The sequence below is a fragment of the Nerophis ophidion genome, linkage group LG11 (genome assembly GCF_033978795.1).
Source record: "Nerophis ophidion isolate RoL-2023_Sa linkage group LG11, RoL_Noph_v1.0, whole genome shotgun sequence".
NCBI classification, from domain to species: domain Eukaryota; kingdom Metazoa; phylum Chordata; class Actinopteri; order Syngnathiformes; family Syngnathidae; genus Nerophis; species Nerophis ophidion.
Window position 1 is genome coordinate 53,237,614 of NC_084621.1, and position 26,582 is coordinate 53,264,195.

Genomic DNA, 26,582 nt, shown 5'->3' on the forward strand with positions numbered 1-26,582 from the left:
CATCAGCGCAGTGCGTTCATGTGTTTTATAGGTGTTTGTGCAAGTGTGTGTGCTGTAAATACAATGTGCTACGGTTGTGTAACTGCATTGTGCTACAGACCTGTCAAAGCTGATCTTGATAGAGCGCCCTGGCTCTGCTTCTATGACCCACTCGCAACTAAGAGAGTCTTTGTAGTAGCCGGGCCACCCTGGAGACAAGATGACTCCCGACGGGCCTGAGTAGTGACCTCCGCAAGGAGCTGGTTGAAGGAAGAACATTTGTGGGAAAGCGAGGATTAGATGGACACAGAAGTTCAAAATATAAACAAGTCAAATGGCGCAAGACGCAAATATAAGTGCAGAAGACAAGAGAGGAAATTGGACAATCTGAGTCCCCAAAGGGTACATTATTGCATAAACATAATATAATTGCTAATATATCAAAGCAGAAGACTGTTCATTGTTTCCCCGTCACTCTACCATGCTTCTATTTCCTCGGTTCTCTTCTACCGTGATTATTATTATTCTGTTTGTGTACCTTCACATTTTGGAATGAGACCGCTCCACATCACCTTGCCTTCCTCTAAATGGCAAGTAATGGTGTCAGCCCCCTGCGTCTTGATAAAGCCCTCGTCACAGACCACAGAGATGGAGCTGCCCAGTTGGAAACTGTCTCCGAAGCGCCTGGCATTCAGCGGCACGCCAGGGTCAGGGCACTCATTACGTCCGAAAGCTTGTAATGAGGAGAAAGACAGCACGATCTGGTGACAAGCACTCTTGTTTACGTAAGAAATGGCTTCTTTAAGGTGTGTGGAGATAAGGTAAATAAATGTAGCTGTCCATAAGACAGCAAGGAACCTTAAACAGCTTGTTCTCTGTACACCCTGTGTTGACGAAAGCCTCTGCTTCTTGTCTCTTTGCCAGGAGGTAGAAAATACCATCGATTTGTCAATGAGGCATAAAACCTGTGTACAGTGTGTGGCTTCTTCCTAGCTTCCACAACCTTTGCGCTTGGATGGAAATTAAATAGAAATATTATTCAAAAGTGGTACCTCGACATAGGAGTGCCCCAATTTAGGTTATTCTAAAATAAGAGCTGTCTCTCGTCTAATTGTTCTGCTTTAAAGGCCTACTGAAACCCACTACTACCACCACGCAGTCTGATAGTTTATATATCAATGATGAAATATTAACATTGCAACACATGCCAATACGGCCTTTTTAGTTTACTAAATTGCAATTTTAAATTTCCCGCGAAGTGTCGTGTTGAAACCGTCGCGGTATGATGACGCGTGCGTTTGACGTCTCGGGTTGTAGCGGAAATTTTTTTCCAGCACGATCCAAGCTATAAGTAGTCTGCTTTAATCGCATAATTACACAGTATCCTGGACATCTGTATTGCTGAATCTTTTGCAATTTGTTCATATAATAATGGAGACGTCAAAGTAGAAAGATGGAGGTGGGAAGCTTTTAGCCTTTAGCCACACAAACACAGCCGGTGTTTCCGTGTTTTAAATTCCCAAAGGTGAAACTTTACTATGGAACAGAGCGGTCAAGCGAACATGGATCCCGACCACATGTCAACCGGCAGAAAAATGTGGTAAAAAGTCGGCTCTTACCGGAGACATCAGCGGAGCTTCCGTCCTGCTGCAGCTGCGTGACTTCCCTCAGAGACACTCGCGGTCAACACACCCCCTCCGACTTTCAGGTACTATTTAATCTCACTAAAACACTATCCAGTTCAGCAATCCTGTTCTGTCTCCCTGTAATGTTTTTCATATCTTGAATGGGATTGTGCTGAAAATGTTTATTTTCCTGAAGGAACTCTCCTTAAGGAATAAATAAAGTACTATCTAACACTAGCAACACAATAGGCAGATAAGGGATTTTCCAGAATTATCCTAGTAAATGTGTCTAATAACATCTGAATCGCTCCCACTGCAATCGCCTTTCTTTTTTGCTTTTTTTTTTTTTTCCAGTCTTTCACTCTGAATTTCCTCATCCACAAATCTTTTACCCTCGCTCAAATTAATGGGGAAATTGTTGCTTTCTCAGTCCGAATAGCTCTTGCTGCTGGCTATGATTGTAAACAATGTGAGGATGTGAGGAACCCTGCAACCCGTGACGTCACGCGCACATCGTCTGCTACTATTAGCGACCAAAAGTTGCGAACTTTATAGTGGATGTTCTCTACTAAATCCTTTCAGCAAAAATATGGCAATATTGCAAAATTATCAAGTATGACTCATAGAATGGACCTGCTATCCCCGTTTGAATAAGAAAATCTCATTTCAGTAGGCCCTTAAGTTAAGACCAAACATGTTTGTTACCAGTCGAGTGGGTATAGCAAATTTCAAAGTCAACCCTGTAGGATCCGCCAAAACCATGCGGTCCTACTCGCTGGCATTAGCTTATAGATAGAGATCGACATAAATTTGCTTTTCTAACCATGGGAATTGAGAAAGTTAGTGTAAAGGACAGTGCTGAGAAGAAGCAGATGGTATTTATATGTACTGGCAAAGCAGTTGGAGTGTAACACTGCTTGTCTGCACCATACTGAAGCCAAAAGAGTAAATAATGCTAGCCAAGGAAGTCATGGCCCATTTCCCAGGTCATGTTTGTGATGTTTGGTGTTCATTTCTGATATTATGCCATTTTTGTTGCGATGGACACTATTTAATTGCACCTGCCTCTGGTTAGTGGTCAAGATGCTCACCTGGTACAGGTCAAGTTATCACCAGTTAGCTATTTAATTCACAACAGAACCGTAACCGGTTTGGATTACGTTTGCCGTCATTCTTTGATTCTATTTGGCAGTTTAACAACTATTTTTGTTCTCTATCCTGATTACGAACTCAGCACAACTCTCAAAAGCCCACATTTTTAGTGGAGCTTGGGTGGTTTTTGAGTTGACGAATCTCCCGGCAACATCTGAACCATGTCTCGAAACAATCACTTTCTACAAAGGGGCACCGAGGCTGAATCGCGTCCTGAAGCGGTCATGTTGGCGAGGATTCACATGCCATCATTTCTGGCTCCTCCCTAAATGAAGTAAGCCTCTATCTATAAATTTTGTTCTTCTGCATCTATGGGAAACAACTTCTGCAACCATGCGTCCCAAACGCAACAAAAGACAATCAAATTATATCTAAATGACGGACATGCATCCCCTTGAATTAAAAGATGGAGAAGATGCTGATGGTGTGTTTGACGGAAAAAGAGGTTGAAGGAGATACCGTAGAAGTCCACTCTCCAAGGTAAAATATGTACCTGTACATTATCATTTCGTTATTTCATATATCTACTGTAGTACCTCGTAATACAGTCTATCGTGTTGTTTTTCATACAATATTTATTATCTAAAAGGTTGTTTTTTTTTGGTTTTGAAAGACATGTTTCCTAATAAAATGGTGCCAATGATTAAACTGATTTAAAAAAAATATTAATGGGCATGTTACGAGTTACAAGCTCCGTCACCACACTTATTAAGCTCATAAGTGGCGGTACCTCTGTATTCTTAACGATGATGTTCTCCACAGAGAAACCTGACATTGTCAACAGCTACAGCAGATGTGTAGTTTGACGCCATACTTTCCTCTACAGCAGTACACTATAACAGAAACACTTTCTTGGGTACCCAAACACGGTTGCAGAATTGTGCCTACATAAGTAATCAGACCAGGGGAAAAAAAAGTAGCTGTCAGTGCCTCATTTTGGTGCTAAATGAATTTAGACCCAGCCAACTGCAACACGTGTCTGAAGGTGCTAAGTAACGTATTGCAAGTATCCTGACAGAGGCACACAGTCTGTCTGACTTTTTCTAAACTCAAGTGCTCATCTTAACACACCAGCAGTCTTTGTTTTCAACACTGCACACACATTTCCCCGTAACGGTACGCGGAATTCTGAACATCAACAAGACAACAAAAGAAAGCATCTTTTCTGTATACTGTAACTGCTGGTTTTGCTGCAGTAATTATGGCAATTAGTTGTGGATTGTATTTCTTATCGTTGACTGTATTACTTACTGAAATTATCATTTTACTTTTACTATTCTGTTTAATTTGTATGTCACACAATTACTTAAAAATAAAATGTTGATCTCTGAAGATTTACATATTTTCTGACTTATAATTGTTGTTACAATGTCGGATAAGTGTACTAAACAACGGCAAGGTTCATGTAATTGGGCATGAGTTTGCACATAGTTTTAGGTGCATCTGACAGTTGTGTTTTGCAGTTTATTTTTTAAGACGGTATACGTTGTTATGCTACAATAAGGGGGACGTACTTATTTGGACATTAAGTTCAAGCCATCAGCCAGAGGGGAAGGGACTCATCACCCACTGGTTGAGGCTGTGAGAATATTCAGGCCGTTGATTCTGTGTTTATCTGTCTTTATGACATTTTACACAGTACCGTATTTTCTGGACCATAGGGCGCACCGGATTATAAAGTGCACTGCCGATGACCGGGTCTATTCCAGATAATAAGGCGCATTTAAGTGGTCGTATTAGGATTTTTTTCTAAATTGAAAACATTTCCTTGTGGTCTATATAACATGTAATGGTGGTTCTTTAATCAAAATGTTGCATAGATGATGTTTTACAGATCATCTTCAACTCACTTTCTGACAGTCCCTTCAGGATGCGCCATTTTATGGGGGGTCTTATTTACGTAGCTCCCCTTCAACAGTGTCTTCTCCCCGTCATCTTTGTTGTAGCGGTGTAGCGTGCAAGGACGGGAGTTGAAGACGTGTCAAAAGATGGAGCTAACTCTTTTAATGACATTCAGACTTTACTTTAACAATAGAGCAGCATCTTCTTGTTCGTGGCTCACTAGTGCAATTTTTGTCCCGTGAAATACCGGCCGACCGGAACGCTCTAATAACTAAAGTTACGTGGGTAAATTATGTAAACCCACTCCACTGGTAGTTTCCGTATCAATCTAAGCCAGTGGTCCCCAAACTACGACCCGCCAGCGTTCGAGATCTGGCCCGCGGGAAGTCCCAAGTTAATATATATATATATATATACAGTATATATATATATATATATATATATATATATATATTTTAAATCTGTGCTTTCTAATTATCTACCGCTTGCTGCTTGTTACTCTCAGAATCTCCTAGCCCGCTCGGGCAAATCACATTGTCTAAAATATCATTTTCCAATCGAACGTGGTATCATATATATATATATATATATATATATATATATATATATATGTATATATTTTAAATCTGTGCTTTCTAATTATCTACCGCTTGCTGCTTGTTACTCTCCGAATCTCCTAGCCCGCTCGGGCAAATCACATTGTCTAAAATATCATTTTCCAATCGAACGTGGTATCATATATATATATATATATATATATATATATATTTTAAATCTGTGCTTTCTAATTATCTACCGCTTGCTGCTTGTTACTCTCCGAATCTCCTAGCCCGCTCGGGCAAATCACATTGTCTAAAATATCATTTTCTAATCGAACGTGGTATCATATATATTATATATATATATATATATATATATATATATATATATATATATATATATATATATTTATATATATATAAACAGACCGGCCCCCGGCCAAATTATTTTAACCCAATGCAGCCCCCGGGTCAAAAAGTTTGGGGATCCCTGATCTAAGCGTGTGCAGGTGTACCTGATGTGACTGGGGGATTCTATATATGTTTATTTTTGACCATGTCTGGAAAAAAAATGCATCTTCAGGATTTATATTTAACAATGTCCATTTTCCAAAGATAAGTTATGGTACTTTTGGAGCTGGTGGGGTGTGGTTTCATTTGCAATCTAGGAACATCCTCTACAAGCAAACATCTTGAAGACGTATGCAGAAAGTATAAATGTGACTGTGGAGCAAACTTTACGCAAAATTCACACTAAAGAATACCCAGTACATATTATCTCGAGTTATAAACCACAAAGCTGTTTTGTATAAAGATACCCATCCCTACTTACAGTACTTGCACTCTAACAATATATCTCAATATGTGGTAAAATGTATAGTAGTTGTATCAAGAGTTAGTTTATGTATTCATGCGCTGATAATTGGTAATGAAGTGCTCAAATGGCCACTTACTGCTGTAAGTGATGTTGAACCCCCGCCCTGACATAGAGTGATCTGCCTGAAACTCCAGCTGCAGGATGTTGCTATTAGACGTCAGGTGGGAAGGAACTTCCGCCCCTGAGAAACGTCCCAAAATTGTGGCTCCTGACTGGTCGCCATCTTTAATTGTGAGGAAGTCATAAGGTGGTTCAAGGTCAAAGTCATTGAAGGCCAAGTGGATTCGGGAACCAGGCTCTGAGATGATCAACCATACACAGTTGAGGTTGTTCCCGTAGCCTTCTGGATAGTCGGGAGACAGCACAGTCCCCATTGGAGCCGTAAAGTTGGAAAAGCAGGGAACTGTGTGAGAAGGACAAGAACATTATTAATTATAATATAAAACTGAAATATCCCATGCGAGGCTATTTGTTTTTACAGCAACACGACTGTGCTGGTCCATTCTACAGTCTGGAAAGCTGAGATCAGACTAAAACTGCTTGGTATGACTAGTTGCAGAAGAAACTACTGCTCCCTTGGGTCCTGAGGCACCAGATAATCATGTAGGGGAGGCAACAATAAGAATTGGTGTGAAAAAATACAGCGTACACAGAAAACCCGATGGGCAGATGAGTTATGTCCAAATGGACACTTCACTATAAGATACAGGACTTGAGTTTTGTTATGGAATTGTAATAGGTGCAGTACAGTGAGACGTTCAAGTTTACAATGCGCAAATCCTCGTATAAGCGCTTCTCTTCCTCCAGCCATACACCATCAATATGTTCTTTGACATTCAGGGAATTGGCGTATACACACTGAGCACGGAACGGCCATTTAACTGCATTGCAATTAATCCTCCAATAGCTCGGTGTCATTGCAAACTTTCCAAGCACATAAGTAATTGCTTAATTTCCCGCCATGGAAAAAAAAAGCATGTTAGACTCACATATGCAGATGGGGATATTTGCAGACCACTGATTGTTGTTCTGGCAGGTTATCATCCTCTCCCCTATGAGCTCAAATCCAAACTGGCACTCAAAGCGCAGAACGTTGCCATTTAAAAAGCCGCTTCCCTCCTGGTACCCATAGAGCGGTGTACCGGGATCGCCACAACTCTCTTTATCAATTTCTGTGGATGAGTGGAGACAAGGTAGAGACATAAATGGAAATATGAAAATAGGAAATAAAAAGTAGAGGGTACGGTAGGAATAACAGTGTTGGTAATTCGAGCGAAAGGTGAATGAGGGTGAGACAGACAAACTGAAAGACAGCAAAATTGACAGATTGCTTCACTGATGGAGACAACCATTGATCCCGGTAATGAATACAGATAGCAGCATCAACACTACACTCCTTCTACCTTTATAGTTGATCTTGAAGCCAATTGAGCCCACACTTTCATCAGATTGAAGATGAAGCCACATCTGATGGGACATGCTGACAATCAGGTCTGGCACAAAGCTCCCAGTTAGTCTACAAAAAAATGACAAAAGCATCCAAACAAATGTTTCAACATCCATCTCCATATTTTGTCTTGTATCCCAAGAACAGTCAGATAGTGGAACTTTCTCCCACCAAGTGTATTGCTAGATACTCCAAACATGGACTTTTTTAAAGTCAGCACTAAATGCACATTTTCTGTCTTTATTGTAATTTAGTTCTGATGTAAATTTTTAACATACGGCTTACAAGCAATGTCTATTTTCAATAATTGTGATGTGTTCATTTTAGTGCACCTTAAGGGTCGCGCTCATCTGTTAGATGGCACCAACAGACCTGGAATTTGTTATTAAACAAAACTAAATGGAAATGTATATATTACAGATTAAAGTATTGTGATAGTTTTCATCTTATATATACAGTATCATCATATCCATAGATACTGAAATGTGTCAACAGTATTATAAATAGGGATGGGTACCGAATTTTGTACTTTTACAAACACAAACTGAAGTCCGTCGCCAAAACCAGTTACCGATTCACATAAAATCAAATGGTGCCATATGTAGTAGTCACATCTGGTTGTAGGTTCGGCACCCGCTAAAGCGCTCGGCCAGGAAAATAAACACTCAAGCACTGAGAGCAGAGTCAGCCAGACTGCCTCTGTGTAAAGTTACCATCTTCCATGCCAATAAAGTATGACGAACGCACTCAAAAGTACAATATGGCTCTACTTTTCAAAATGTGCTAGCTCAATGCTATTTTACAATGGATTTGCCTTAGACATGCTACCAATTAGCATTAAACATTTTACATGGCGATTGTAACACCTCTAGTGATAATTACAACTTAGATGTACGCAAAAATCAAACAACCAGGGTGTAATAAATACCATACTTACAGTATAAACACTTATAGGACTCAACAAAAGATACGACAGGCACTACTTCCTGACTACGGCAACGCACCGTAGTCTTTACACTAGTGCCATCTAACATCTTAGAATTGCAACTGCATGCAAAGTATACTATATATTACAGTAAGTACAGCACTTGAGCACAATGAGACACAGAAGTGAAATAAATACGATAACAACTGAACAGCACAGCCTAATGTTAAATCTGATTTTTTTTTGATAACCATTAAAATTGATTAACACTTGAAAACACATGAATATACCGAAAATGTGTACTGTTGAGTACCAGTGTTGTTTCGCAGGTACAGGGAATTGGTACCATATCGATTCATATGTGAAAGGCACCCATCCCTAATTATTAATAACAATTGTCTTAAACTAGGCAACAAAATAAATCTACTGAAGAAATGGGAGAGCTATACTTACACTTGTATTATGGTTTTCGAATCCCCAACTTCTCCTCCATCTCCAATTGTAAGAGAATCGTACCCAATCTCTAAGTCAAACTCTTCGAAGTTGATCTGAATAACCTGTAATAGCAGACATTGGAATTTTAAATCCTAACAGGAATATAAAACATTCTGCTTCAGATGATGATATTATCGTTGTATTTATTGTGTTCCCTGGTGTGAAATGTTTTATTTTTACCCTGCTTTGTATTGTATGTTGTGTGTATTACACACAAAAAACCATCAATGCAAACACACCCTGGGACATTTTTAATTTATTTTTTGTTTTTTAGATTTTTATTTGTATTTTCTTTGTTGCACATATTAACTGATCAGTTTAGGTGAGGCTACTAAACCACCAATAAGGTGTTTTTGCACACCAGTTAACAATTGCCGCATATGTACAATACTTAAACAAACATTAATTAAAAAAAAAAACAGGCCACATATTTAGGGTGGGCAATAGTGCTTTCCCGTCTGGTGATATTAATTTTAAACCAAGATCGATCATACGTGAAGTGACACTAAATAATTTACACATCTTATTGACCATTTTTTTATATTTTTTTATTATTAATTGCAAAGATTGATGTTTTCTCACATAGTGGCTGTAATGAGTGTTTCTAGAGACAGTTTAACTGTGTGTGAGAGAGGCTTGACAAGAAAAGCTAATGACTGTAAGTAACATGTTTAATTTGAAAATGCTGTAAAATCCCAACCTTATGCGAACTGCATAATTGAGGCTTTATTTCAGTACAGAGTTATGACGACTCGAGTCCTAGAGCTCACATCAGCAATAGCAGAAGACAAACATGGAAGTCAAATCACATCTAATCTCATTAGCATTTGACAATAAGGAACATGCCGAGGCTGCACACACGTACTCACAGACAAAAAGACAGAGAAGTACACACAAACGTACTGTATGTACACACACCTGGAACAAATTTAAAAAAATAATAATTTTGAGCAAAACTAGCTGAAATGTGTATCACTCTGCATTACACATTGCACAATTTAAATAGTCCAAAATAACAATTTGCATGTTGAAATTCACAGTTTTTCTGTTTCTGTAAATTTAATCAAACCGAACCATACATGTGTACCACTGCAGGATTATTTCATATAAAGTCATTGTTATATCAGCCTGCTATTTCCCTGCATTGATTTGTAATTAAACAATGTTGATGACAGACATATGATGACCAATTGCTCATCCAATTACCTTCTGTAGCCATGGGGAGGGGAAAAAGTCCAAATTCCATTCATAACTGTCCCTATCACAATGCAGGCATAAGCGTAATTACCATAATTACACTAATGGATCAACTTTCTTCTGCCAAGTCAGTGCTGTGTTTTCCTTAGGGGATGCTCGCGGGCACACTGCTACTGCACTTGCCAGTTCTAGCGAGTTCTGAACGTGCATCCGTCCTGTCCTGCTAATAAACAATAATAAAGTGAGCCGACACCTCCCTGTGTATGACTAACCGGACAGAATACCAATTGTGAGCCGGACCTGATGCAGGAGCACAGTAATGACCATTAGAAAAACAGCTTTGGCCTCTTCACTTTGGGGACAAATGGGTCCTCATTCAATCATTATTTCTCTCAATTTGTGTTGGTCCTGACGACTGAGCGGAATCGCTTATCTGCCAATAGCCATGGCTGAATTGCCTGTTGAGCAAGAACAGCAACACTGTAGCTATGTAGATTAACTGACAGTTGTGATGAAATGCAAAATATAAACATATTCATTGTAACCTTTTACCACCTTGGGACACCCTTGGAAAGCAGATACTTGCATACAAATGCCTTCCGTGAGGGATTGGTGCTGCATTTGTTTTCAGAGGAGTGATGGAGAGTTCTCACTTGGGAAAAGGTGAGGGTTCACTCACTGTGGAACTGGGTCCAATGCTAATTCATCATCATGTTTTCAATTAACTGAATTTAAATATTCAAAACATTTGGGCTGTTAAAATGTACGTGTTAAAGGCCTACTGAAAGAAGATTTTCTTATTTAAACGGGGATAGCAGGTCCATTCTGTGTCATACTTGATCATTTCGCGATATTGCACTATTTTTGCTGAAAGGATTTAGTAGAGAACATCCACGATAAAATTCGCAACTTTCGGTGCTAAGAAAAAAAAAAGCCCTGCCTCTACCGGATATCGCAGACGATGACGTCACATGTTGATGGCTCCTCACATATTCACATTGATTTTAATGGGAGCCTCCAACAAAAACAGCTATTCGGAACGAGAAAACGACAATTTCCCCATTAATTTGAGCGAGGATGAAAGATTTTTGTTTGAGGATTGATAGCGACGGACTAGAAAAAAAAACAAGAGTTAAAAAAAAAAACAATGCGATTGCATTGAGACAGATTCATATGTTTTTAGAGACATTTACTAGGATAGTTCTGGGAAATCCCTTATCTTTCTATTGTGTTGCTAGTGTTTTAGTGAGTTTAACAGTACCTGATATTCGGAAGTGTACGTCCACGGCCGGGTGTTGATGCGCAGTGTTTCAGGGAGGTCGACTGCAGCTTTATGGGCGGCACAAGCTCAGTTGATATCCGGTAAGAAGCGACTTTTTAACCACAGTTTTCTCACCGAAATTTGCTGGTTGACATTCGGTTGGGATCCATGTCTGCTGTGATCCATAGGAAAGCTTCACCTCCGTGAATTTTAAACAAGGAATCACCATGTGTTTGGGTGGCTAAAGGCTAAAGCTTCCCAACTCCATCTTTCTACTTTGACTCCTCTAATATTAATTGAACAAACTGCAAAAGATTCAGCAACACAGATCTCCAAAATACTGTGTAATTATGCAGTTAAAGCAGACGACTTTTAGCTGTGTGTGTGTGTAGCGCTCATATTCCAGCTCGTGACGTCCAGCGTACACGTCATGATTACGCGACGTTTTCAAGAAAAAACTCCAGGAAATTTAAAATTGCATTTTAGTAAACTAAAAAGCCCGTATTGGCATGTGTTGCAATGTTAATATTTCATCATTAATGTATAAACTATCAGACTGCGTGGTGGGTAGTAGTGGGTTTCAGTAGGCCTTTAATGTGGATAATCCATTATCATTAATAAGCTGAATGAAATTGGTAGCACGTTAAAACCATCTGACGCACAGAATTACTCGAAATTGCGCAAACGTCCATGAAAACACATTTCAAATACTGTGCAATATAAGTTTATGTTCTAAATTAATGTAAATAAATGTTTAGAGAAACAAACAGGATGAGATATGGACGTGATGTCAATGGTGTTTAATAATCACATCAAGCGCATATATATTCCCTCCGTTCTTGATATATGTGTTTATGGAAAATATAACATTATTAATATAGACTAAAATTAATTACCTTTTATTGTGGTTAATCAAAATTAATCCTGTCCTGGTCACTTAATTTGATCTGTGCCTGTCTCTGACCGTGCTGCTCCCACCCCAGTCGACGATGGCGTGTATTATTTACAACTCTTTTGCAGTTTTTCATGGCGTTTTACTTTTGTTGCTGTATGTGAAAATGGCACTGCTTAAATGGCAGCTGTTTGCAGCAGCTCTCTGCTCTTTTATGTCGTCATTTGAGTTACGAGCATTATCATCACAGAGTTGAAGTAGAATGTGTGCCGTTTGAGCAATAAAGAGTTGATATATTGTTACACGTTTCTGCTCCTGCTTCATTTGCACGAAAAGACAACACAAGTTTTGAATAGACAGTTGACGTGCTTGTTTGAGCGCCACTCATAGATCGACACGATCGAATCGTTGTCAGTTTCGGTGCTTGGAGGGGGAAAAAATACAACTACCGTATTTCCTTGAATTGTCGCAGGGCATATAGTATGCGTCTGCCTCGCTTCGCAAAATAATTAGCGCATGCTTAATATTACCGCCTGGTCAAACTCGTGACGTCACGAGTGACACTTCCCCTGTCATCATTTTCAAAATGGAGGAGGCTCATTTAAATACCGGTAATTTGAAATCGCATAAAGGGAAGAAGATCAAGAGCTATTCAGTAGGAGTTAAGGTCCAAGCTTACATCACACTCACATTTTTACTGCATGCCTTTGGTAAGTGCCGGAGTGAGAAGAGGTTTTAAAATAATTAGCGCTTGCTTACTTTTAACGCATGCCTTTGGTAAGGGAAGGAGTGAGAAAAGGTTTTAAATTAATTAGCGCCCCGGCGGCAATTCAAGGAAATACAGTATGTCCTATAACAATGGGAAGCTGCAGACGCTGCGTTTCACGTGCTTCCGTTTGTTCTGTCTAGTCCAGAATCAACAAACTGGACAGTCGAGCATTGCCTTTGGTACACACACATCAGTGTTTCCCACAGGTCAGGCATCTATTTGTGGTGGTGTGGTCGGGCGACGGGGGGGTGGCAGCGGCGATGACCAAGAAGAACGCGGAGTTGGAATATGATTACAACACTTTATATACATATTTATATAATATTTACATATTAATGTAATATATAACTACAAGCTACATTCACAGACAGAGTCCCATTGCTTTTATGAGCGGTCGAGCGAGTCAAAAGCCTAAATAAAAAATTGAAAAATTATTATTATTTTTTTTTGTGGCGGCCGTAATTCTTCTGTGGCGGGCCGCCACAAATAAATGAATGCGTGGGAAACCCTGCACATACATATCACTTGTCGTTTCGGTCTGTGTGCAACATAAACCCCAATTTCCTAGTTCTTACTGTTAAACGATAAAAAAGCAGCCTGTAGGAGAGACCTACAAAAGTCTTGCTTCCCCAGTGATGGGCTTTAAAAAAAAAATAAAAATTAAACTGTATTTAGAACAAACATGGCATTTTTATTAGAGCAAGCCCGCAATTGTGGGTGTTTTTTGTCAGATGCAAAAATATTGTTTTATTGCTTGAAATGAAATTGAATGAAATGAATGTGTCCGCCAATATAGAGGATTATACTGTATCCAAGATTAAATACTTCTCTAAACTGGACTTTAAGACAAAATGAATGTGATCCTACAGAGTACATTTTCTTGGAGGATAGCTATTGCTGCTTCAGATACAAATACAGAAAGGTAATATACACTCACAATACATGATTTATTTTGTTAAAAGCAAATGGGATCAAAAAGTATTTAATAACAACTTTATCATATCATAATATCGTATATCATATCATAATATCATTATGATTATGTTTTTATGAAAGCGAATTACTCCCTTCTTTTTCCTGATACTCTATAGTTTAACCTAAACCACACATGCACACATGAATTTAAGTAAAAAAAAAAAAAAAAAAAAAAAAAACTCCAAAAGTATCTATCCCTCACCTGGTGTATAGTTCACCACGCGTCAGTGTGCTCCCCAAGGTAAATGCTGAACTATATTATCATATTATTTCATAAAACCCATGCAGTTGTTTGTAGAACATGCTACTGTAATATTTTGCAAACAATGTGTTTGGCAGGGCTAAGCATGGGTTAAATTAATTCCAATTAATTTCAATGGGCGATGCTAAATTTCGATATTAGTGTTTTGAATTATGAGCTCAGTCGTGGAACACAATGTGCTTTCAAGTTGAGATACTACAACTGTTGCCCATAAACAACTTAAAAATGTGTTCTAGCATGATTCAATTTAAAACACTGTTTAAAAAAGAAGTACTGAAGAAGTACGAGGAGGAAAGAGAGTGATGCCCTCAGCCCAGAGCGTTGGGAGAGAGGTGTATGGTCGGAGAGTGTCTGGGCCCGTGTGTGTGTGTGTGAGTGTGTGTGCGTGTGTGTGTTTTGTCTCGTCTTGTCCTGTCTCATAATATTGTTAGTGTACAGGAGTTTTTCTTGTTTTTGTTTAGTGAGTATTGTACTTGTATTATATGGTTTATGTTAAATGTGGAATGAGTGAGAGGGGTTGGGATATTATAAGCATCTGCTTCATCCAACCCCTTTTCAAGCCGAGCATTAATATCTCTGCCAAAATGGAAGAAAAAAAAAACAATAATAACATAAAATAAAAATGTGTTTATTAGTACTGTGCAGGTTTGAAATAAATATTTCAATTCAATTCAATAGATGGCTTGATCATATGTTTTCCAGTTGTTTAACTACACTAGTTAACTTGATATTCTGTATTACGTCCTAAACCCTTTTTGACCGCCGAAATAAAATGGCAGTGCATGGCCACAACTTGCCCTCTGGATTGTATTAAATTTGTATCACAAACGTTGCTGCCTTGTTAATTATTGTTATGTAGTGGAAACAAATGATTGCAACCACATTTAAAGTGTACACCATTACGTGTCTACCGGTGTAATACTTTATGGAGTGTATCTCAGTTCAATTAGTTGTTTGAAGAACATGATGAAGAAAATGAGTTTGGTTGCAAAGAGCTGTTATTTGCAGCAGTCGCTCTGTGATTTCATTAGATGCAATAAAACTAACGCTGCATATTAAAAGATGCCACCATAGCGAGTAAAGGTGAAAGTCTGTTCCCTCTGTTGTACTACCTTGTTCGGATCACTGGCAGTGATGATCCACACACACTGAGAATTACTCTCATACTGGATAGGAAAGTTAGGCGATGTAAATGTTCCTGAAGGTCCCAGTAGATTTGACCCGCATGTTTTCACTGCAACAGAGTAAGACATTAAATTAAAATGGATCACAGTGTTAAACCATGCCTCTCCTTGAATTAATGCCTAGAAGCATTTAATTTCCAAACAAAACTCAATGAAGTACCGCTTACAGGAAAAAATAATACTCTTGTATTGCAAAGAGACAACAAAGTCCATTAACTAGTTTACCATTAATCCAATTGCAGAAGTTCCTTTAGGTATTATGAAACAAAAACAAACATAACATTTAGAATGGAAAGGTAGCAGAGGCCATTATGTATATTTAAGAGGAATTTATTTCCCTTTATCAGCATCAAACCTCTATCCAGAGAGAGCGCCTCAATCAAAGTGGTGTATTAGCTCTGGAGATGCCTCCCTCACCTTTGCACACGGGTCTGTGGTCGCTCCAAGCAGCAAAGACTTCAGCTACGCGCTGGCAGGTAATCGTTTTGGAACCCTGCAGCACATGGTCCTCATCGCAGATAAATTGAGCAGTTGCTCCGATGCTGAGAAGATAAACATCATTAATGCCTGAAAACGCAATCAATTGCTGAAAAAGTGACTCCTGATGAAATGTCATGCCATTAAATGCATGTCAATAAACATAAATCAATACACATGTTTTGTAGACAAAAAATTATTAGAAAGTTTAATTAAAGAATAGGTATCTCACATACAGTATGTGTAGAGGAAAGCTTAATTTACTACTACTAATAATAATAATGGATTAGATTTATATCGCGCTTTTCTATTGTTAGATACTCAAAGCCCTCACAGAGAAGTGGGAACCCATCATTCATTCACACCTGGTGGTGGTAAGCTACATCTGTAGCCACAGCTGCCCTGGGTTAAACTGACGGAAGCGTGGCTGCCTGTTTGCGCCTACCGACCACCACCAATCATTCATTCATCATTCATTCACCAGTGTGAGTGGCACCGGGGGCAAGGGTGAAGTGTCCTGCCTGAGGACACAACGGCAGCGATTTGGATGTCAATAGGTGGGAAGCGAACCTGCAACCCTCAGGTTTCTGGCACGATCGCTCTACCCACTACGCCATGCCGCCCTGTGTACTGTGATCCTCATCAGTAATACATTACTAGCCAACATTTTTGGGAGTTACTTAACTTCAGTGTTTTGCCAACTGTGCTGCCTCACTATTTTTTTTAAGAAAACATTTTACAGTTGTAGACTTAAAAAAACAGGCATTTTATTCTTGGGTCATAAAAATGAAAAACGAAGCAGCAAAATTATTGAAGCACAGAATTTAAGTATATTTTGCTCATGGTTTAAGACAAACAACTATACAGACATTGTATAGACATGGACGATCTAGAGCCTCTAGTAACCCAACGGGGTAAATATGCAAACCCTACACAGATCTTCCAAAAGAGATTCAAACACGTAGTATGTCTCGTAATTTATGTATTGTATTTTTATAAAACTTTACAAAAAGATTTATGTAGCATCATAATAAAAAAACAAGTAAGGACAAGACGGTGACAAGCCTTGCCTTGATCATAATGTTTTTTTGATTTCTTGATGAAGTAAGAAATCATTGTAATACTACTTTTTTTTGTTATTTAAAAGAATACATCAAAAATACTGTAAATCAGGGTTGTCCAAGACATTTTCATTAAGGGCCACATCACAGTTAAGTTTTACCTAATATGTAACAAATTAGGAGAGTACATTATGTACAAAGCACATCCACAAATTACACCAAACAATAATCAAAGTAGTTGTAGTCTAAAACAAAACAAGCTAATTACTTAATAAAGATTTAGAACAGGGACAATGGAAATAAGCATTTCAATAAAAGAAGTTAGTTTATGGAACAATCTTGACAGGGAAATAAAACAATCAAAATATCCTACTGTGTTAAAAAACAAGGTCTTGATGATGAAAAAATATCAATTAGAGTAAATTATTTTCATGTTTAGTTATTTTGTTGTATGTTGTCAAGTATGTATGTTATGAATATACTGTATGTAGCTAGTCTTCTGAGTTTAACAACAACTTTGTTAAAACTGTGTAACTACGGAGCAGCTCCTTTTCGTTCATGATCTATTTTTATGTTATGTTGTTATTCCTATGCATTTGATGATTAGACTTTTACGTACAATTAGACATTTGTTTTTTAAGATTTTATAGTTAAAAAAACTTGCAGCTCAGGGCCAGAATTTTACTGTATTTTTTCATTTTTTATTTTTTTTTACAAAATAATATAATGTTTTACAGTAAAATTCTGGCAAATGAGCTACCAGGGTTTTTTTTAACATAAAAACAACAACTCTTATGGTGTATTGTTGTAAATCACAAAATAATATAAATGTTTATTACAGTAAAAGACTAGGAAACATGGTTGGCAACATTTTTACTTGAAGCATTTTTCTTTTTACGTAAAAAACAAAAAACATCGGTACATTTTACAGTAGAATTCTGGTGACCGAGCTGCTAGTTTGACACAAATTATTTCTGAGCTTTCGAGGGCCAAATAACATGATGCGGTGTGCCAAATTTTTTTTTTTTTTTTTAAACATGGATTGTGAAGTGAGAAAGTAATTTGTTTACAGTTTACTTGACCTGCAAAGCCGTCAACTTACCTAAAGTCAGAACCAATCCGTTTGCCATTATCTGGCTCGCCAGGATCAGGACAGTAATTTGACAACTGCTTGCCTCCACCTTCATTCACTGAACAAGAAAGGCACAAAAAAAATGCTTGGACGGAGACACTTCAACTGTCAAACTTTGCACTGGCCATAGCATGATTCGCAACAAGGAAACTTCTCAGTGTGGGGGGCAAAGGAACGTGTATTCAGACAAATTGGCTTCATCTTTTAGGAACACGCATTTTTAAAGATCATCAAATTGTTAGGGAGGATGAGATGTCAGAGTTCTGTGAAAGTAAAACTGTCCTGCTTTCACTATGCCAAAGATGAGCTGTAAAGGACTAAGATGAACTTCAAATATGTGGTCACAGCCACGTTGAATCCTACTGGGCATCATCCACTCAATGCTATCTTCACAGGAAACTGCACTTTTTTTTTTTTTTAAATGTTGCCTATCGTTCACAAAAATTATGAAAGACAAGAACACACGTCTTTTTTCTTTTTCTTTTATTTAAAAGACAAAAAATGCTTGAAAGGTGCGGCTAATAGGAGTCACAGTTGTAGCCTCCAAAGCTTATATACACACTAGAGATGCCGGATAGGCAATTATATCATCCGCATCACCAAAATCGTCATCCACCCGCCGCTCACCCGAACCAACTTTTTATCGGGACCGTACCCGCCCGCCGATTATATCAGAGGTCGGCCACCTTTACCACTCACAAAGCTACTTAAAACTGTTTCACAGAGTAATGTAGTGAATTGGAGCCGCTAACGTTCTCGCGACTATTCAATAGTGTTAATCCTGATTACAAGAATATGGGCGTGCTGTGAAGCCATTGTCTTTGACACCTTCAACAACATGTACGAACCGATTGTAGGTCCAGCAACATGTTGTGTGCAGCTTCCGCAATCACACGTATGAGATTGAAAGGCATACTAGGTGAGACAGAGTACACTGATGGTTGTCATATAAACAACTTTAACACTTACTAATATGCGCCACGCTATGAAGCCTCACAATACAAGATTGACAAACACATTTCGGAAGAACATCCTCACAGTAACACAACATAAACGCAACACAACTAATACCCATAATCCTTTGTATTCATGACACACCTGAATATATTTTACACCCCCGCGCCCCCAACCTTGCCCACCTTACCTACGCACGAGGGGGGGGGCATAAAATAGTCAGGATGTGTCATGAATACAAAGGATTATGGGTATTTGTTGTGTTGCGTCTATGTTGTGTTACTGTGAGGATGTTCTCCCGAAATGTGTTTGTCGTTCTTAATTGGTGTGGCTTCAAAGCGTGGCGCATATTACTAAGAGTGTTAAAATTGTTTATATCACAACCATTAGTGTACTCTGTGTCACCCAGTATGCCTTGCAGTCGTGTACGTGTTGCTGCGGAAGCCACACACAATATGATGCTGGACTGACAAGTAGATTGTGTTTGATGTAAAAGGCGACAAAGCCAATGGCTTCATAGCATGCACTAATATTTAGTATTTGGGTGACTGCCGGCAGTCATTCAAGAGAATAATAGCGTCTCCTATTGGCTTAAATTGCTCTTTGAAAGGCAAAGGATACCGATCCCAGAACCATGTATATCAAATGTCTCCGGATGGTTCAACCGCCACCCGCCCGAATCTAATTAAAATTGATTTTTTCGTCATGTCAACCGCCCAACCCGCGGTTTACCTGCGGACTCCACGGATGAGACCGCAAACCGCGCATCTCTAATACACACTGCCAGTATACATATAATGTAGTAACAGACACGTTCATAACAATATTTCATAATTTAAATATTTACCGTACTTTGGTCATTTTAATCGTTGCCAAAACTAATTGTTCGGCGCATTTATTCCCGTTTCTATAGCAGCACACGTCCGACAATGTGGGTTCCTACTTCAGGATGGAAAATGCTTGTGTGCTTTCTAATCATGGCAGACTTGGTAACAAAGAACGAAGAGGACTATTTTAGTACAATTGAGGATTCACAACCTTATCTTTTTGAGTCTGAATTCATGGAGGATTAACTATTCCTTCTGGAAGCGAGCGCAAAGGAAGAATGTGACGGAAGCCAAGAGAGTGAGGTGAAAGTGAATCGAAGCTGCAAGACGGGGAACTTGAAGCAAAGCTAGTTTGACATAAATGGCATGCTTACCCATAATTAACCGGAAAAAAAAATAATCCTTGGCCAGCGGGACCAAACAGACATCGAGTGAGTCACACTCAATATTGATCATAATACATGCAACATGTCAGGCGTGTATCATGACAGACAGCATAGGCTTCATGCTGTGTACACACAAAACATGAAATGTGAGCTAATATTTTACAGACACTGCAATATGATTGTTCACGTTTATAAGTCAGTACAGATTGGTGTTCTATCGCAGTGTTGTGCATTACAAACTCAAACACGGTTCGTGCTGACGCAGTTGCTAGCTTATCTCTTGCCATAGTTAGCTTCCATGGCTAATACCGTAGCACGCCATAGTGTTGGTACGCTACAAAAAGAGTTCCTCGGTGTTCGCTCATACAATAATAATTTTGCTGCAGTTTGGTAAATAAACGTAAATTAAGTATTGTTGACGTTTTTTTTTTGTATCCATTTTTAAAGTGAGTTAGGGGTAGAATTAATTGCTCCCACTAGCTGCATTGCTAGCCACCAAAAACGAGCCAATTCGATGTTAGAAAGCAAAAAAACACATGTTGTCTTCTTCTCTCTTATAAGGATTGTGAACGATAGGCAAAATTCCCAAAAATGTGCAGTTGCCGTATTATGATACTGTGTTAATATCATACAGTACGCTGTATGTGCAATTCTGCAAAGTGATTTGCTTTTTACTGTACATAGACTGTAAAAGTATCAAAAGTTCAGCCTTTGCATGGATCATACTTGTTATTTATAAAATGTCAGTAAGGTATTCATTTGCAACTTGCTTAGAGTCAGAATAGCACCAGGTAGCTTATGTTATCATTCGTGGTTTGACAGAATTTGTCGTGTTTTTCACAATCTCTACTTATATTGAATAAAACTTGGTTAGAGGCCAGAGGAATTTGGCGTTCAGGCTGTCACATTTACATGCAGAGAGTTTATGCACACACACAAAGGCAGTCCAAGAGAAGCAACTGACAATTTGCATTCATGTTGTTGTTATGATAGAATATACATTCAATTATAGCTAATGCAAGCAGTTACATTTTGCCAAATCTCTATGATTAACTTATTGCAAACTAAAAGCTAATAGTGTTGGTAGTTTACATGTTCAAGGCAAGAAAATGGTGGGATATAATGCTTACAATACAGTACAAGGTTGCCTAACAACCCCTAAAAACATTGTATTGTGGTTTAGTTTGCAGTGCATCACACTCAGTGCTTTAAACTGAGGAAAAAACTGGTCAGAACTTAATCAAAACTAAATGAGAAGATACAATGTTTGGCCTCTGTTGACAACATATTTATTTTTACAAAACACACATTTATTGAATCCAATTCAAACAAAAATCTGACCTGGGTTCTTTGCAAAAAAAAAAAAAAAAAATCTTTACGCGAACGCAAACGGATGACTATGAATTCATAGTCTCTGCACAGGTTACTACCCTCGGTAGGATACAATAAACACCACTCAGTTGATTCTCTGACAATTTTTAACTGTAACATGTTCATCGTATTTTGGTTAGGTGATAAAAAACCTCTTTTGATATGAGGCAGTAACCTCTTCACATGAAAATGAAAGTTAAAGTACCAATGATAGTCACACACACACTCAGTGAGGTGAAATTACCCTTTACATTTGACCCATCCCCTTGTTCCACCCACTATGTGTTGAGGGGAGCAGTGGGCAGCAGTGGGGGTCACATTCTGGAATTATTTTGGTGAATTAAACCCCGGTTCTAACCCTTGATGCTGAGTGACAAGCAGGGAGGTAATTGGTCCCATTTTTATAGTCTTTGGTATGACTCGGCTGGGGTTTAAACTCACGACCTACTGACCTCAGGGTGGACACTCTAACCACAAGGCCCCTGAGAATTTTTTTTTTTTTTTTTAAAGTTAATTGTTGTACTAAAATTGGCCCTAGTGTGTGAATGTGAGTGTGAATGTTGTCTGTCTATCTGTGTTGGCCCTGCGATGAGGCGGCGACTTGTCCAGGGTGTACCCCGCCTTCCGCCCGATTGTAGCTGAGATAGGCGCCAGCGCCCCCCGCCACCCCGAAAGGGAATAAGTGGTAGAAAATGGATGGATGGATGTTGTATATCATATCTTTTTTTTTTTTTTTTTTTGAGAGGGTGGGGTAGTTGTGCACACAAAACGCACATTATGGTGGATTAATTAAGTAGACAATTAATGTATTAGTAATTTATTGTCCAGTTGAAGATGTTACAGTTCTCTATATAATTCATCACATGTTGTAAATTATGAGCGGGTATTCTGGCTCCTATCAAGTTGATATTGTGTTACAGATGTATCTGAATATGTGAGAGAATAGAATGCATTCACTACAGTCTGAGGTCAAGTGAATTGTCAATCAACATTGACTATTATTAATGTGCTTGGATCATACTGTGCTTGGACAAGAAATCTATAAAATCAACTACAAACCCCGTTTCCATATGAGTTGGGAAATTGTGTTGGATGTAAATATAAACGGAATACAATGATTTGCAAATCCTTTTCAAAGCATATTTAGTTGAATGCACTACAAAGACAAATATTTGATGTTCAAACTCAAAAACTTTAATTTTTTTTGCAAATAATAATTAACTTAGAATTTCATGGCTGCAACACGTGCCAAAGTAGTTGGGAAAGGCCATGTTCATCACTGTGTTAAATCACCTTTTCTTTTAACAACACTCAATAAACGTTTGGGAACTGAGGAAACTAATTGTTGAAGCTTTGAAAGTGAATTTTTTTTCTAACTCTTGTTTTATGTAGTGTCGTTCAACAGTCTGGGGTCTCTACTGTCGTATTTTACGCCTAATAATGCGCCACACATTTTCGATGGGAGACAGGTCTGGACTGCAGACAGGCCAGGAAAGTACCCGCACTCTTTTACTACGAAGCCACGCTGTTGTAACACGTGGCATGGAATTGTCTTGCTGAAATAAGCAGGGTTGTCCATGATAACGTTGCTTGGGTGACAACATATGATGCTCAAAAACCTGTATGGACCATTCAGCATTATTGGTGCCTTCACAGATGTGTAAGTTACCCATGCCTTGGGCACTAATACACCCACATACCATCACAGATGCTGGCTTTTGAACTTTGCGCCTATAACCATCCGGATGGTTATTTTCCTCTTTGTTCCGGAAGACACCACGTCCACAGTTTCCAAATACAATTTGAAATGTGGACTCGTCAGACCACAGAACACTTTTCCACTTTGCATCAGTGCATCTTAGATGAGCTCAGGCCCAGCGAAGGTAGCTGTGTTCCTTGGTGTTGTTGATAAATGGGTTTTGCTTTGCATAGCAGAGTTTTAACTTGCACTTAGAGAAGTAGCGACCAACTGTAGTTACTGGTAGTGGTTTTATGAAGTGTTCCTGAGCACATGTGGTGATATCCTTTACACACTGACGTCGGTTTTTAATGCAGTACCGCCTGAGAGATCAAAGGTACGTAATATCATCGCTTATGTGCAGTGATTTCTCCAGATTCTCTAAACCTTTAGAGGATTTTACGGACCGTAGATGGTAAAATCCCTAAATTCCTTGCAATAGCTCGTTGAGAAATGTTGTTCTAAAACTGTTCGACAATTTGCTTACAAATTGGTGACCCTCGCCCAATCCTTGTTTGTGAATTACTTAGCATTTCATGGAAGCTGCTTTTATACCCAATCATGGTACCCACCTGTTCACAATTAGCCTGCACACCTGTGGGATGTTCCAAATAAGTGTTTGATGAGCATTTCTCAACTTTATCAGTATTTATTGCCACCTTTCCCAACTTCTTTGTCACGTGTTGCTGGCATCAAATTCTAAAGTTAATGATTATTTGCAAAAAAAAACCATTTTATCAGTTTGAACATCAAATATGTTGTATTTGTTTAGCATATTCAACTGAATATGGGTTGAAAACGATTTGCAAATCATTGTATTCCGTTTATATTTACATCTAACACAATCTCCCAACTCATATGGAAACGGGGTTTGTATTTGAACAACAAATGAGAGCAGGACTAAATGGAAATAACATAATTGTGCTGCAATTTACAAATACATTCCAGTAGCAATGGGAAAACTGGGTCACACCAAGCTCGAGATTTCCCTTCTGCAAAATCTAATATTTTTATCATTAGGTGATGCAGCCGAAGTCAGACAAGAAAAAAAAAAAAAAACAGAACACAACATAAAACAAACCATATCAATGAAAATATTGAAGTGAGAAAAATAAACAACTTACTCAAAGACAGCTTGTTAGTGTTGTCCTTCCCTGGTAACAACTTTACCCCTCTGGATTTAAGCTCTCCAGAGCTTTTCACTGGTCAAAAATAACAACAAATGAATTAAATGAAGTAGGTTTTAGTACATGTGAGAAAATATAGTGAGTACAGTTGTGTGCTAATATACAGAGCCGTGGAGAACTTCACAGTGTGATATGTGCTGTTGGGCATCCTTTTTGAAAATGAAAAAGGCTTTGATGCATTCCAATGGGTTGCAATAAGTACTGCATTCTGCAAACCCTAACAGTAACAGTGAATGATCACCTCCAAGCAGATCCTCTGAATGTATTAGAGATTAAAGGGACACGTCACATGTAAAATCAAAAAGACGCCCGAAGACTACATTGCAATGATTCATTCAACACAGTAGGGACATGACTACATACAAAAGCCAGGTGATGCAATCTCTTGTCATCAAGTTGAAGCATCAGGAAAACAAACTTAAGCAGTGTATGACGTGCAGCTAAATAATGCTTCCGATATTTGAAAATACAGTAATGTCCCTCCCATAGGTTCATATTAAAGATGCAATAAATAATTCAAGCTGTTTGGAATCCCAATAAGTACCCCATGATAGTCACACACACTAGGTGTGTCGAAATTATTCACTGCATTTGACCCATCACCCTTGATCACCCCCTGGGAGGTGAGGGGAGCAGTGAGCAGCAGCGGTGGCCGTGCCCGGGAATTATTTTTGGTGATTCAAATCCCAATTCCCACCCTTGATGCTGAGTGCCAAGCAGGGAGGGAATGCGTCCCATTTTTATAGTCTTTGGTATGAACTCACAACCTACTGATCTCAGGGTGGAAACCCTAACCACAAGGCCACTGAGCAGGTTAGAGTGTTTATACTGTAGATCTGGTACCAGACCATGTACTTAATGCTCAAATTCAATTCATACATACCTGATAAAACTGAATGAAAAAAGTTCATGTTAAATCGGAACTGCACTTTTTTTTTACATTTTGCCCATCAACCACAATCTTTATGAAATAAATAAAAACACACATTTTAAATAAAAAACAAATTTTATTATTTGTGGGTTTAAAATAATGGAAAAAGCAGCTAGCAAGCGGCGGCTAACACTGCAGGAAATGGGGAGTCAACTTTTAAAAAAACACCCAAAAACACTCCATTTGTATGTTCTGAGCTGCATATTAACCGAGCTACCTTGACCTTGTTATTGTAAGCGCGAACGATGAGGAACTACTTTTCTGGCTTGCTCAGAAAGACACTCATACTGCTCCTTTGGCCACTAGCGAGAGGTAAGCTAATTGAATCTGCTGCAGCTGAGTTGCCTCTGAGTTTGGAAAAGTTTATGCTCGATTATAATCATGACTCGCAATTGTATAATAGAAGGCTGTGACCATAAATCGAGAAGTTGAATAATTTTTAAATTGCACACGTTACCAGCAAAAACGCCCAACCGACTGAATCAGTGTACACTGACTTTCAAATTGGAACTGAAGATATTGCTCGGAAAATTAAACAAATGATAGTTTTTTTCACAATTTTTTTTTTTTTACTTGAGAACTATCCTGAATGTACCAGCTCAATTAGGAACACAAGTCTTTTACGGAAAGAGAGGAGAGGACATTTTAAGTCACTGTTTTGTTATATTGTCGATTAATCGTGTCGCACAAGCGCGAAATGCTCACACTAGAACAGGGACTTAGTGTTTCACTGGACCTACTTATCACCCAACTTCTAAAACTTAAGGCTCCTTCTCTCTACATCCTAGGGGTGTAACAGTACGTGTATTTGTATTGAACCGTTTCGGTACGGGGGTTCTGGTTCGGTTCGGAGGTGTACCGACCGAGTTTCCACACGAACATATGAAGTAGCCGCCTAAGCTAAAGTCTTAACTAGCTGCTCTGCTTTCTGCCTCTGTCTCGCTACACAGCACCCAGAATTGTCCAACCCACACAACCATCTGATTGGTTACAACCATAGCGGTAACAGCCAATCAGCAGTGCGTATTCAGAGCGGCAACAGCCAATCAGCAATGCGTATTCAGAGCGCATGGAGTCAGTGCTTCGGCGATGGGGTT

The 26,582-nt window shown here is 38.8% G+C and overlaps 1 protein-coding gene across 2 annotated transcripts in view; it reads right to left on the reverse strand.

The window, feature by feature from the left end:
• Positions 1–26,582, reverse strand: part of LOC133562239 (CUB and sushi domain-containing protein 3-like) — a 673,567-nt gene that overhangs the window by 401,758 nt on the left and 245,227 nt on the right. For both annotated transcript variants that reach the window (XM_061916244.1, XM_061916243.1), the window contains exons 7-16: positions 24,492–24,569; positions 18,062–18,149; positions 15,839–15,963; positions 15,350–15,471; positions 8,840–8,943; positions 7,418–7,530; positions 7,004–7,186; positions 6,091–6,417; positions 518–712; positions 101–239 (exon numbers count right to left, since the gene is read on the reverse strand). In XM_061916244.1, coding sequence (XP_061772228.1) covers positions 101–239; positions 518–712; positions 6,091–6,417; positions 7,004–7,186; positions 7,418–7,530; positions 8,840–8,943; positions 15,350–15,471; positions 15,839–15,963; positions 18,062–18,149; positions 24,492–24,569 — 1,474 coding nt within the window. The remainder of the gene's footprint in view (positions 1–100; positions 240–517; positions 713–6,090; positions 6,418–7,003; positions 7,187–7,417; positions 7,531–8,839; positions 8,944–15,349; positions 15,472–15,838; positions 15,964–18,061; positions 18,150–24,491; positions 24,570–26,582) is intronic.